Consider the following 14,409-nt stretch of genomic DNA (forward strand, 5'->3'; position numbering starts at 1 on the left):
AATTCTTCTCTTTGACTATTTCAAAGCTTGCAAATGTGATCCTCCAATGTCAAATATATGGGGCGTTTTTACATGTGGATGCAAAAAACGTGATTATTAAAACCTCCAAGTGTAAGTTTTTTTGAGAAACTCATGTATATGGGATGTTTTTGGGTTAAAATGTGCCCTCTAGATGCATGAATATGGGTCGTTTTTGCATAAAAGGTCAAAAACATGGATTTCAAGTGCATTTTAAAACTAAAAAATGTGCTCCCTAAATCCCAATGCATGGGCTGGAAATGCCATTTTATGGGCGTTTTAAGCTTAAACGTGCCCTAAAAATGCATATGTATCATGTTGATGTATAGCATCTGTGAAAGTGATATTGAGCACTTGAATTCATGATTTACATGAACTTTGTTTTACTGGTGAGAATATATACATATATACTTATATACACACACACACACACATATATGATTATATATATATATTCAATTGTTCATAAAATGACTTCATCTTAATCAAGCTCTTATCCTTGAAGAGACTATTGTTGTCGAGGCCTTGTATATTTCTGTTCTACCACCAATTGCAAAGTAGACAAATTACATTTCTTATAGCTGAAACTAATATTAGTATGCCCATGTAGGGGCATGACCGGCCATGTAGAGCCATGTCTCTACAGGGACGTAACTCTCCATTCTTATATAAATGATGCCGAGCAGTCGTTGAGGAAATGTATCAATAACAAGGCACATACAGTGCCATTGATTGCTCTCCCTACAGGTAAACAAAAGAAAAGTTCATCGATCCTCCATTAGCATTCAAGTTTGAAGATTATCTTACACAAATTTCTATCCAAGGTTGAAGATCTGCACCATTCAACAACACAGTCAATCTGAGATACAGGTAAGTAAATTTGAGTTTGTACAGTTTGCAACTATAGTTTATCTCTATCAGAGATCCTTATATTTAACATGGTATCAAAGCCATCTTGATAGGAATTTCTATTATTCAGGATTAAAACTAAAATCTCAGATTTATCAAATTTAGAATTTATCCTCAAATTCAAAATGGTTAATCACGTAAGATTAGAGGATAGACTTGAGGGAGCATCAAACTTTTCATCATGGAAAATTCAGGTCATGATAATACTAAGAGAAATGAAATTAGAACAGTACATAGAATCAAACAAATCCATTTCTGAAAATGATCCAGATAAAATGACATGGAAAAGACACAACAACAAGGCCATGAAAAATATTAGACTCCGTAAAGGATCATATTCTCCCTTCTATATCCAGTCTTAAAACTGCATTTGAGATTTTCTCTACTATTAAGAACACTTTTGAAATCAATAATACTAGTAGATTGCTAACTTTAAAGCTAGATCTTCTATACATAAAGATGAATAATGGGGAGTCAATTACGTCCTATTTTCTAAGAATCTTTGAATTAAAAGATCAACTTGCAACAATTGAAAGTCAAGTTGATCACACAGAACTTAGCATGATAGCTTTAAGAGGACTTCCACTCTCTTGGGCTACGGATCCTACTCACTATAGGTGGATCATTGGATCCTTAATGTATTTGGTGAATACTCGTCCCAATATATGTTATGCTACTAATACCTTAAGTCAGTTCATGTGTGCACCAAAGAAGATACATCTAATGGCAGCCAAATATGTCTTAAGATATCTAAGAGGTACTGTTGGCATGGGAATCAGATATGATTAAGTCGAAATCAATCTTCATGGATATTCCGATTCTGATTGGGCAAGCAACTCTATTGAACGTAAAAGTACTTCTGGATGTTGCTTTAGTCTTGGATCTGGGATGATTTCTTGGTTCAACAGAAAACAATCCTTAGTTGCATTAAGCTCTATTGAAGTAGAATATATAGCCTCTTCCTTGGGAGCCAGAGAAGCTGTATGGTTACGAAAGTTACTAGTTGATTTGTTTAAGAAGCCTTTGAAGCCCACTGTTATTCACTGTGATAATCAGAGTTGTATCAAGCTTTCAACTGATCCAGTTTTTCACAATCGGTCTAAGCATTTTGAAATTCCTTATCATTACATTCGAGATATAGTAGATCGAGGTGTTATCAAACTGGAGTACATAAGTACTAATGAGCAAACAACATATATTTTTACCAAGCCTCTTGCCTAAGTAAAATTGGAATACTTTAGAGGAAAACTTGGTATGATTAAATTGTAATGTTGAACATTGAATTTAAATTTTAATTCATATGTGTATATGCTTCTATGGTTGTTAGTTGCATCAGATATGTAATGAAAGGTGATGACCTTTCATGAACATATATATATTTAGAAGGTAATCTTTGTAAGGTGACGATCTTGCAAATGATAGGCTTGTTATTATGACAGTTTTGTTCTGGATACGTCGGAAGTCATTGATAACGAATGCATTATGATTACTCTAGATATTGTTTTGGACAATTAGAGATCATAATATATGTTATGATAGTGTTCATAACATGGTGATTATAATTATTTGACAAGTCACTATTTCAGAGTGAAGTTAGATAATGTGTTATGTACAGAGATTCTATATTTTGGTGTCTCTTAAAGAGTTTGTTACTTCTCCCTTGCTAAGAGGGAGTGTTGATGTATAGCATCAGTTGAAGGGATGTTGAGCACTTGAATCCATGATTTACATGAACTCTGTTTTACTGGTGAGAATATATGCATATATACCTATATGATTATATTTATATATGATAATATATATATATATATATATATATATATATATATATATATTCAATTGTTCATAAAATGACTTCATCTTAATCGGGCTCTTATCCTTGAAGAGATTATTGTTATCGGGGCCTTGCATATTTCTGTTCTATCATCGATTGCAAAGTAGACAAATTGAAACTAATAATAGTTATGCCTACATAGGGGCATGACCCTATGTGGCCTTTGGCCATGTAGAGCCATGTCTCTACGGGGACGTTTACTCACCATTCTTATATAAATGATGCCAAGCAATCGTTGAGGAAATATATTAATAACAAGGCATATACAGTCCCAACGATTGCTCTCCCTGTAGGTAAACAAAACATAAGTTCATCGATCTTCTGTTGGCATTCAAGTTTGAAGATTATCTTACACAGACTGCTATCCAAGGTTGAAGATCTGCACCATTCAACAACACAGTCACTCTGAGATACAAGTAAGTAAATTTGAGTTTGTATAGTCTGCAATTATAGTTTATCTCTATCAGAGATCCTTATATTCAACATATCGGTCGTTTTTGACTTGTGAATGTGTCTTCTCTAAATGCTAAAACATGGATGAAAATCCAATGTGTTGGGCATTTTCAGCAAAAGCGTGCCCTAAAAATGCATGTATTTGAGCAATTTTTGGCTTGGGAATGCAAAATCATGGTCTCCAATAGCATTTTACATGTATTAAAATGTCCAAAGGCACTCCATGGAGGAGTTTTACATGTTCAAAATTCATAAATTTGAAGGTTGGGAAAGCAAATCACACTCTCCATGGCCAAACACATGTTTTAAATTGCATGTAAATGGGGTTGAAGGAGCGAATTGCACTCTCCCAGCTTTATTGCGTGTTTTAAAATATGCAATATGTTATATGCTTTGGTTGTTTTTGGACTTGGAGGGAAAAATTATGGACTTGGGATGCAATTACATGAGTTTTAAGTGCAAAATCAGATTCTCCAAGACACATTACATGTATAGTTCATTGGTTGGAAGAGCATTTACATGTAAATGGACTCCAATAAGTCTATTGCATATTTCAAATATGCATTTACATGTTTAAAATCAGACAGTAAATATACATTTGCATTTTTACATTTTTTTGTGCGAATCACACTCTAGAAGGGCATTTGCATGTTTTAAAAACTCACTTTTTATTTGCTTAAGTCCATAAAATAACTTTCTAGTGCAAATCACACTCTCAAGGGGCAATTTCATTTAAAGTGATTTACATGTAATGGGGATTTTTTTATGCAAAGTGGACTCTAGGAAGTCTATTACATGCATTTCTAGTGAAAATTGCACTCTAGAATTGCCTTTACATGTAAACATGTAATAGACATGTAAGTTGAGTTTACACAACTTAAAAGACCAATTAAGCACATGTTTGATTGATTTTTGAGTCAATATTAATTAATTGGGTCAAAAGTAATATTTACACTATATGGTTAATATGTCTTTTGCAAATATTATTCAAAAAGTCAAAAATAATATTTACACTATATAGTTAATTAATCATGTGCAAATATTAGTCAAAAAGTAATATTTAACTTCGATGTGTTAAAATAAAACAAAATGTAACTCTCAAAAATAATTTAAATTATATAGTTAATAGTCACTTAAATGAAAAATTTAAAATCAACTCAACATGAAAATATAACATGATATTTTAAATATGCAATTGCATCTGAAGAGTCCACCTTTTGGGCCCTTAAATGATCATATCTTTTGACTACCAATTTCGATTAAGCCCTAAGATATATCGAATCCAAGGGAAAACCAAAAGCAAGAGATTGAACGAAACCAAATGACTAAAAGCAACTAAACACACACTCAAAAATGCGAAAAGGACATTGAAGGCTTCAAAAATCATGCATAGGCTTAATAAATTGAAAAATGAAAAGGACTTGATGAAAGCCTTTAGAAAAAGGGCTCATTATACCAACTGGGAACGACCGGTTGATCAATGTTGGCCGATTAAATAATGAACTATCTCAGATAAATGCGAAACTAAGTTGAAAAAGTTTTGTACTGTCACCTACATTTTGTGGTGACAAAATGCAATGTCAGCACTCATCTCTCATGCATTTGTCATTGTAACTCAAATCCCAAAATTTTCATGAATACGATCTCATTCGAAGATGTTTTCATCTTTATGTTGGGTGCACTCTTCAAGATATGTCAAAACTTCTTCAAAGAACAGAAGCATCCTATTGAGAAGACATGCTTCCAATCAAAAGAAGCAGTAATTCATTTGGTCCCCATTTTCCCTATGGTGTTCCAAGAAGCTGAGTTCGTGTGCAAATGTGCCAAACACTTTGCTTCAAAATGCAAAAAAGCGAAAAAAAGAGAGTTAAAGGTGCTAATGGTAAGTTTTTTTGAGTTTACATCTGGACACTATCAAGAAGGTTTTCAAAGTGTCAAAGACTTAAAAATATGCCAATCTACAAAGCAGACAATGACAACTAGAAACTCATCAAAGAGAATGTAATGGTGTTGAATACACGAATCCTCGATCCAACAGTCACCACGAAGTACAAGGCTTTTGCGATAGTCTATAGGATTGATTCATTTAGAATAAACAACCTTAACATTTTCTTAAAGTGTTTTTTATGCTTGTAGTTGGAGAGGATGAATTGCATGCGGTGCAATTACATGTAATTCGATTTACATGTCCTTTAGACATGTAATCCAATAATTCTTCTCACCTAGTTTTACTGGGTCAAAGTGCTTGAGTTGCTCCCACTTTTTCCTCCTCTTTCTCACTTCTTTTTCTTTATAAGAAGTGCCCCCCGCATCGTAAAAATTATCTTTTGTTATATGCAAGAAAGTTCTGTGAAACTTGTGCAAGCATAACTTTGATTCTGCAATACCAATTTGGGAGAAAAGTGAATAAAGGAAGCAATTGGATTCAAAGCTTTGCTTGGAAGCAATTGTGATAGCACAAATTAGAAGCTTTGATTGTAATTTGTGCCTGTTGTATTTGATCAATGTTATTAATGCGTGTTTAATCATAGATCATAGTGAGTTAAGAAACAATCAGAGCCGAAGCTTTGACAGGGAGTGGTTGTGGTAATACATAGACTAGAAGCTTTGGCTGTAGCTTGTATCGCTGTCTCAATATACTAAAATAGTCAAAATTCCATACTTCTGGAAGTCTTTGTGCCCCAATGTTAGAGGTTTTTCTTATAGAATAAATTAAAATAGGTACTAGAGCCAAACCGGTACACTTTCAATTATCCTTTGAGTTGGTGTTGCTTTACTGGTATCACCATTTTCAGCTAATAGATAGAAGTGTAGTTAGAGATTTCATCTCCCTTAACTTCTTGCTTACCTTGAGTTGATCCAAGGAACGGTGAGAAGGGGGAGCCTTCCCTTCAAGGTAGGAAAGACTTTATCTCATGTTATGGCGGTCATCCTAGTTTGCAACTGGATTTTAACAAAACTATCGGCTGCAAAACATCCACCGAATAGGTTCAACAAGCAAAACTTTCATAATTAATTAAATCTCCATGGCTTTTATCTCTTTTCTGATGGCTAATAGTTACTACATCTAGAATGACAAATAATATTGACAAATATGCCAAATTCTACTTATTGACAATTAATTCGAGGTGAGTAGAATTTTCTTTTTCATTGATGGTTGTAGGTGTCAGCTTGTGGTAAGTCCTTTATGGATCTGTTTGGAAAACTGCTTGCTCTTTTGCCATGGATTTCATAGATTTGGCCATTCTAGAAACAATTTTATTTGGGTACCATGGCAAAAGCTTGATGAGAATTTCTTAGATTTGGCCATTAATGTCAAAAAATGATTAGTATTCTTTGTTTCCCAATCACAATGTGTAGGGAGGATATTTACTAGATTTGAGTTCGTTTGTATAAGAAGTGTGGGTTGCTATGAACTCTAGCTTATATGTTCTTAATTTAGTTTTCCAGTTCTGATGTCAACTGCTTTACTGTATGAAAACTTGGAGGTGGTAGAAGAAACTGTAAAATTTAGAAAACGGGCATAGGGGAATAATTATTCCACTTAAAGTTGCTAAATCATTTGATCAAGGGATAAGGCTTCACAATACAAATTTGATTGCTTGAGTTTGATACTTCAACATCTTGAAAGGAAGAGAGGCCAACAAATTTTGCTATTGCACCTGTGTTGCAGAAACTCTAGAGGGATTGGTTTTGGCCTCAGAAATGATTCAAAAATTGAAACATTATAGGTATGTGTGAAATTTTTTCTTTCCACACTTCCTGATCTGGGAATTGTATGGAAAACATTTTTAATGCATTTTCAGACACTTTGGCCACTTTTTAGTAAACAAAGCCTTCACGACCCTTCGTGGTACAAATTTGACATTATAGAAAGTTTAAGAATACTAAATTGAGGAATACACAGAGAACTCATGACCATTATGAGACATGCACACCTGATTTGATGAAGAGTTGATTCGAGCCTGCCGACAAATTTTCTTCATAGTTGTTTGACATCTTCTCGCAAAGCTTCCAATATTTTTCAAATCTACTCAGCTGTTGCGCATTGAAAGTATTATGAAATATATGGTAATAATGAAATAGTGAACGGGGGAAAAAGGATTCTCTGCACGGATGATGCCATTACATGAACTTATATTATGTTAATGTCTTTGATAGGCATAGTGGAAAACTCTCACTCGGCAACAACTCGCCAAGCCCCTAAAAGTTTATTTGGGAAAAAATTGACCAATTTAAAAAAAAAAAACTTGGGAAAGCTTGGGAACCTTAAAAAACTGCTGAAATTTAATTAAAAATACTTTTTTTTTTGGGCAAATTTCACTGAGAAGATGCATTTAATGAGTTAATTAAAGAGAACACAAAAGAAACCAGCAAAGGTTTGATATATATAAATGCATATTGGGTACAAATCGCATTCTCATGCGGAATGCTGATGATGGGAAGCAAAATAGTAAATAGCTTCTGTCAAAAAAATAGCGTTTTTGGCTTTAACTTGCCATGGCCAAGTCATTTTGTGAAACTCGCCAAGTTTTTTTCCAAATACTCGGCGATTAAATGGCAATTTTTTTGAAAAAATTGGTGATTTTTTTTCAGTGAGTAAAAATGCCTAAAACTCGCCACCGAGAAAACCTGGATGATTAGTGGCAAGTCACCAAGTATTCGGCGATTATGCCAACTATGTTGACAGGTCACATGAACTTTTATTATGTTAATGTCTTTAACCTATGCCAGGTCTGGAAGATTATTACTGATGCACTATTAACTAAATAATAAATTTAATGAAAAATTAGAATTTCTGGCAGCGACATTATTATTTTTTTGAAACAAAAAAGATTTACATTTGGACACTTGAATTATTTTTCTCAACAAACAATGTAAAAGAGCATCTCAATCAAAGCTTGAATCAGTAAATTCTTTTTGATATTTAGACTCACAAATTACTTTTACATCGACTAAAAAATGCACACCCTAGATAAATGTAAATGTGTTTTTCATGCATTTGTCATATTTATTTTCTTTATATTATATATGTTTAAAATATTACGTTCGAAGTTGTATCCTGTTTTGTTTCTGCGTTGTCATGAGGTTTGACAGTTCATGCTATCAAAGGTGCTTTTGTTTAGGAAATTCAGTGCATCAGCATTTCATGCATAACTAATTTTAAATCTAAATATTCTCATATATAATTTCTTGTTCTTACAAACTTTTGCTTGTGTTTTGATTGAGTGCTGTAATTGTTGAATTTGGTCCATATGGTTATGCTCAAGATGTTGACATTGTGGAATTTGTGAGTGTTTATTTTTTGTTTGTCATGCTTGTGCACTTATATTTTGAAAAAACAGTAAGATAAAATTGCAGTTATCATTGGTAGTTTGCATTTAGATTTTTCTCATTCTAATGTGGATTGTGCATATTACTTTTGCAGGAAGAGTCACACCTGAGAGTGTCAGTTACAGTTATGGCACTGTTCTTTTGGACCTTTTAAGTGGAAAGCACATTCCACCAAGCCATGTAATTATATTTTAGTCCATAGCATCTGCAAATTTTCCTCAGTACTGAAAATATCTCTATTTGTATTTAGGCTACACGGTTTTCTGTTTGAAAAAAAGGCTGGAAAGATACAATTTGTGAAGAGGGATAGCAATTCAGAAAATTTCTCATTTTCTCCCTCTGCATTTATCTGAAGTTCCAAATAAAAATGTAAACCTAGAGAAAAAAAGAGAAAAACTACATTATCCCTTTCTATTTCCTTGCATCTCTTTGTAAACTGTTTGTGTTCCAAAAAGTACAAAAATCGTACGTCAAGAAAAAGCTTTGTTGTTAGCAATTTCTAGATGGCAGGACAACCGTCTTGCATCTAACTGCATTTCTTTTTATAGAGATGGAACAGGAAGTGGTACAGGCTATCTTTCGAAGAGCTAAACTTTTTGTCTACTGAATTGATATGACCAGTACAAATGTTTTAGGGTTGGTTTAGTAACTTGGGCATTTTTCGCACCTATTGCAGATGGACCTTTTGCCTTCATTACTGCTTGCCTAGTAATTTGTTAGATGGCACACTGTGTAGCACCCACTGTTGGACTGGGCTTCACATGTACTACAAGACAAGTCCCTGGAAACATGAAGTCCACGTGTAATTCAAATTCCAGATTCCAGGTTAAACAATGATTAGTGAAGTTTAAGGCTCGAAGCCCTTGGCACATGAACGGGTTTTTCTAAGCATTCATCTCTCTCTAAAGTATTGTAATATGACTGTTTCACATTCTCTCAACTGAAGAACAAGAGAGTCAATTCCGACATTAATTCTACCATCAGTATAGAGTCTAATATTTAAATGCCACACAATCCTTCTGAGTATTCTGTGAACAAGAGATAATTTTGTCTACTTCAACTTCCAGGGCAAACAATGATCAGGACATGAATGTGTTCTTCTAAACATGCATCTCTCTGTAAAGTATTGTAATATAACTGTTTTGCATTTTCTCAACTGATCAATTGGAGACTCAATTGAGATATTGATTGTACCATCAATACACAGTCTAAATTCCATGCAATCCTTCTGACTATTCTGCGCATGAGAGATAACTTTGGATTTATAGGTCTTAAGTGTACTATTTATACAATTTTTTATTCACAAATAGTATAAATGCTTGTGTTTTTGTCTGTTTAATTTCTATTACACGGTACAACATATTTCATGTATTAGTTTATTCATGAACAATAGAAACACATTGTTCACAATCCCTTTCCTTATTGTATATGGAATACAGCTTGTGCTTTGGTCTTATATGGAATACAGCTTGTGCTTTGGTCTGTTTAATTTATATTACATGTTCAACATATTTCACTTATTAGTTTCTGTAGATCTGTCTCTTATTATGTTGTAGCTTTATGGTTTTAAAATAGGTGATTGGTATTAGATCATTGACCTATTTGGTATTTTGTGAGTTGACTTCCAACCATCCTATCATTCTTTTTACACAATATATTGCCGTTTTGTATGACTATTTGTTTGCAGTTTTAGAAAGAAGGCGTACAACAAGGTCAAACAATATCTTTTGAGAATTTTCCCTGTAGTAGATGCATCATATCACAACATAGCAAAATACATTGTGCAGCATAAAATTAATTTCAATCCCATTTGGATTCAATTATGACACTTTCTTACTTCTAGCAAGAATTAATGTGCATTGAAAGAAACCATTAGTTTTTGATATGCTTTGGCTTTGTGTATGCATTTTAGGCCCTTGATTTGATAAGGGGGAAGAATATGCCATTATTAATGGATTCCCACTTGGAAGGGAAATTTTCACCAGAGGATGGAACTGAACTTGTGCGTATTGCTTCACGTTGCTTACAATTTGAACCACGGGATAGGCCCAATCCAAAGACTCTTGTAACATCATTGGCACTACTGCAGAAAAGAACAGAAGTAAGTTTTTTAAGCTTTTGCTGCTTACATGAACTATTACATGATGAGCAGAAAGTGCTTCATGGATATGGTTAATTATATTGGCAATGTTGGCCACAATCACTTTAACTATTGCATTTTTCCTTCTTCAATTTATTGACTGATTTTTTTCTGATTGTTTGATGATTGATAACGTTTTCAAATGTGTATAAGCCAATTGAAGATGCTGAATATTTTTTGTGTGTTATTTGGGATTAATAGTGAGCTTTTTACTAGTAATGTTTCTCTTATTATGAAGGTATAGAGGAAGAATCATACAACCTATACATAGTTGATTAATTGAAAAATATCATCTTATTCTATCACCAAATATAGTGGGTCCAATGCTTTGACATAAATTGTTCATTTGTCCCCCTTGCTCACAATCCATGCCAATCAGACACTCACATGTTCTATGTTCTCTCCACTCCGGAGATTACTGGCCATCGATGTGAGGAGGGGTTTTTAGGTGGGGTACTGTAGTTCCTAAGTAAATTCTTTGGATACAACATATACATGTTTAGTTATATGGATTGCCTATGATACCTCTTGGAATATCTTATGGTCTGACAAATACATTCTGCATCAACAACAAATATAAAGAACCTACAAGATGTTTAGTTCTCACAGTTAATGCAAAGTAAAGTCATATTACAAAAGGAAATAAAAGCTCACCTTGTTATATCAAAAGTATTCCCTTCCCTACCTGAAAGAGGAAATAAAGTACATCTAGTATGTGCCCCTGGCAGTATCCACCCAGACACAATAGACAAAACCTGGCTCACGCTTGAATTTCTTATTCATCTGTATATACCATAATCAGATGAAAGTTTTACTACAAAATTAATTCTCAAAGGTCTTTAAATTTCAACTTTCCTATTGCCAACGAAAAGAGAGAATTGACAGTCTGAGGACAACCTAGAAATTATTCTCTACATTAACATGGATCGAATTCTAAAGGTGTAGTCTTCCAATGTGAGGGTTAGAAAAGGCTACCACAGTAAACCTGGAAGTTTGCATACGAAAACTAAAGTCAGTTTTAGCTAATCTATATTTTCTAATCGACCAATGATATGTCTAGGCTTGAAACCAAATGTTAAATCACATATAGAAGGATTATTTCAAGCTATCTAGAAATGAAGTATCTCGCCATTTATCTGAGGTCTGTTAAAGTAATCATGTAATGTTTATATAATGATGATTCAGTTAGGATCTTTCCTTTTTGTAGTTAGTTCTTATTTAGAATGTTTCTTTTCTGTTTTAGAAACTCTGCATGCAGTCTTTATTAAAGGAGCTTTCATCTCCTTTGCAATTCAATCAATCAATCATCATTTCGATGTCTAGTTTATCAACCGCATTATGTGATATATGTTATTAGTTGACCTCGGATGTACACCTGTAAAGACTCACAGGGACAATTGGAACAAGCATAGATATGTTCAGTTTGAGCGATGATTGTATGGTGATGTCCTGGAAATTCTACCATGGTTAGTATTTTATTTGCTTTTCTTTTGGCTGGAGAAGGACGCGGACTTCAATTTGTACTAGAATTAAGCTTGTACAATTTACTAGTTTATTGATTATTCTTGTAATTTTTATAATCAATATTTTTGGAAATATTGTGTTAAAATGATGCTATGAACTCAATGTTTTGCATCTAGAAATTTGATCTGTCATCTAGAGAAAAAATAGCAAAAATTTTTAATAAGCAAAAGTCTCTCTGCTTGTAATGTTCTGTTTTTGGGACAATAGAAAAATTGAAGTCAATATCATGAAATATTAAATTGGCTTATGGGAAGAAGACAAGAAGATAGGCTAGGGGAAGCCGAAGAGTCATGGCATTGGGCATTAAAAGGAGGAGAGTCGGTTTCATTTCACATGCATGGATATTGATTTTGGTTTTGAGTTTCTCTTGGAAAGTCTGCGAAGTGTTCATCTTCATGTTCAAAACTTGAGTACAGAGACCTTCAGGCTCTACCCAGCAAATTGGATGCAAAACCGGTTCAGCATTGGAGGTGAACTCGTGATGGAGTTCACATTGGAGTTACAAGTTCATTTCTATAGTTTTTCGAATCTGACTATTTTTGTTGTTTGTAAGATTGGATTCTATCTTATGTTATTGTATTGCTGGTTTATAATGCAATAAGGAATTCTGAAGTTCTTGATTTGAGCATTTGCTGGTCATTTTCTGGTTGATATGAGATTTTATTGCCTTAAGTTATCTCTTGCATTTTGAAAATAATGTTGGGAAGTTCTTTGGGCAGAATATCCAGCTGAGATATTTCAATGGTATTAGAGCGGTGTATCTTGTCATCTAGTGAGGTTTAAGAGTGACGAAGAGATTTTTATTATTTCTGAAGCTTTTTGGATGAAGAATATGAATATTGAAACATTGTTCTATTGCTGAGTTTTATCGTGTGGCCTGGATCAAACCGTATTTGTTGAGGATAGACTAGTCACTTTTTTGGCAGGGAGAAGCTTTTGAAAGTAATATTGTTCTGGACTGGAAATATCGTGTGAGAAAAGTTACAGTCGGGAAGGGCGACGGTGCTGAGATTAGAGATTTCTTTAGAAACCGGGTAATGCAGCAATTTAACAAAACATTTCAGACTTCACACAATAAGGGAGCCTAGAATCAATTTTCAAGTCTTCTGTTCAGCATATTAAGAGTGAGTATTGAGGAGTTTATGAACTGAAGACTGCATATCAGCATGATACTCGCTGAATGTTGATGTCACGAACTCAAATGTCGAACATCTACAAGAGCCTGCGAATTTGGAAGGGACAAACAAATACCTCAACTATCGTGTCCAATTTTGAGTGAGACGAAAATACATTGTTGTAATGTCTTCTCAGACTGGGTACAGGTTCTAATATTTCCAGCTCTTTATATTCCAAGTCAGTCGTGTGATGATTGACATTTCTTGGCACTTGGTTGATTTTTATTATTATTGAACTAGAGAACTAATATATTGGCAAACAGATGTTTGGACCATGTTGTAAAGGTTAATATTGTGGATATATTTCTTCATAGGTTCTGGTGAAATTTTAATCTATTGGGTGAAATTATAATATTCAACGAGCTGTTTATTTTATTATTTGACATTTTGAGGGTGTTTTGACTATTAATAAGCCTGATAATTTATTAAGTTTTCCAAAGGTTTGGTGATTAAAACTAGTATTGCATTGGGTGATTAAATTTGGTATTGGGGTATTGTTTTTCATGGAGGGTCCGGTTAAAACGACTGTCAGTCTTTAATAAACTTTATTTGCCGCAAACACCTACGATGGGCATTTGGAGCTATAAGGACATACAAAGTTTGATCTATAAATTATTTCTAAGGAACTTGATACATACCTTTGCCGTAAATAAAGGCTTTGGCTAGAAATAAATATTTTGTCGGAAAGCCTATAGCCTGGGTAAAATGAATTACTGAAGCTGATTTCAGCTGTTGTCAATTCATAATTGCAGGTTGGCCGAAATTTATCATTCCCTGAACTTTAGCAGAGGCTATAATATGGGCGCACATTCTTAATTTGAGATGCCTATTGGCTGTATTTCATGGTGCTTTAACTACTGTTACAAGAATTATTGTCATTTTAATTTAGGAGTTTTCATTGCTGTAGGAGGTGTCAAAAGGAGAAAATTATTTCTAGTTCCAGTATTATTTTAATTTTAAATTTCTTTCTAGTTAGTTTTCTTCAAAACAGGTCATTTCATTTGATTGGTTGAAACATTTGT

General features: G+C 33.7%; 1 protein-coding gene across 2 annotated transcripts in view; it reads left to right on the forward strand.

Moving 5' to 3' along the window:
* The window catches only part of LOC149561928 (serine/threonine-protein kinase BSK1-like), a 107,081-nt gene that overhangs the window by 63,843 nt on the left and 28,829 nt on the right, over positions 1–14,409 (forward strand). For both annotated transcript variants that reach the window (XM_089825444.1, XM_089825443.1), the window contains exons 7-8: positions 8,643–8,728; positions 10,461–10,649. In XM_089825444.1, the coding sequence (XP_089681570.1) occupies positions 8,643–8,728; positions 10,461–10,649 (275 nt within the window). The remainder of the gene's footprint in view (positions 1–8,642; positions 8,729–10,460; positions 10,650–14,409) is intronic.

Source organism: Cupressus sempervirens, chromosome 4 (assembly GCF_028749045.1).
Source record: "Cupressus sempervirens isolate cs-2001-9-10 chromosome 4, ASM2874904v1, whole genome shotgun sequence".
NCBI lineage: Eukaryota > Viridiplantae > Streptophyta > Pinopsida > Cupressales > Cupressaceae > Cupressus > Cupressus sempervirens.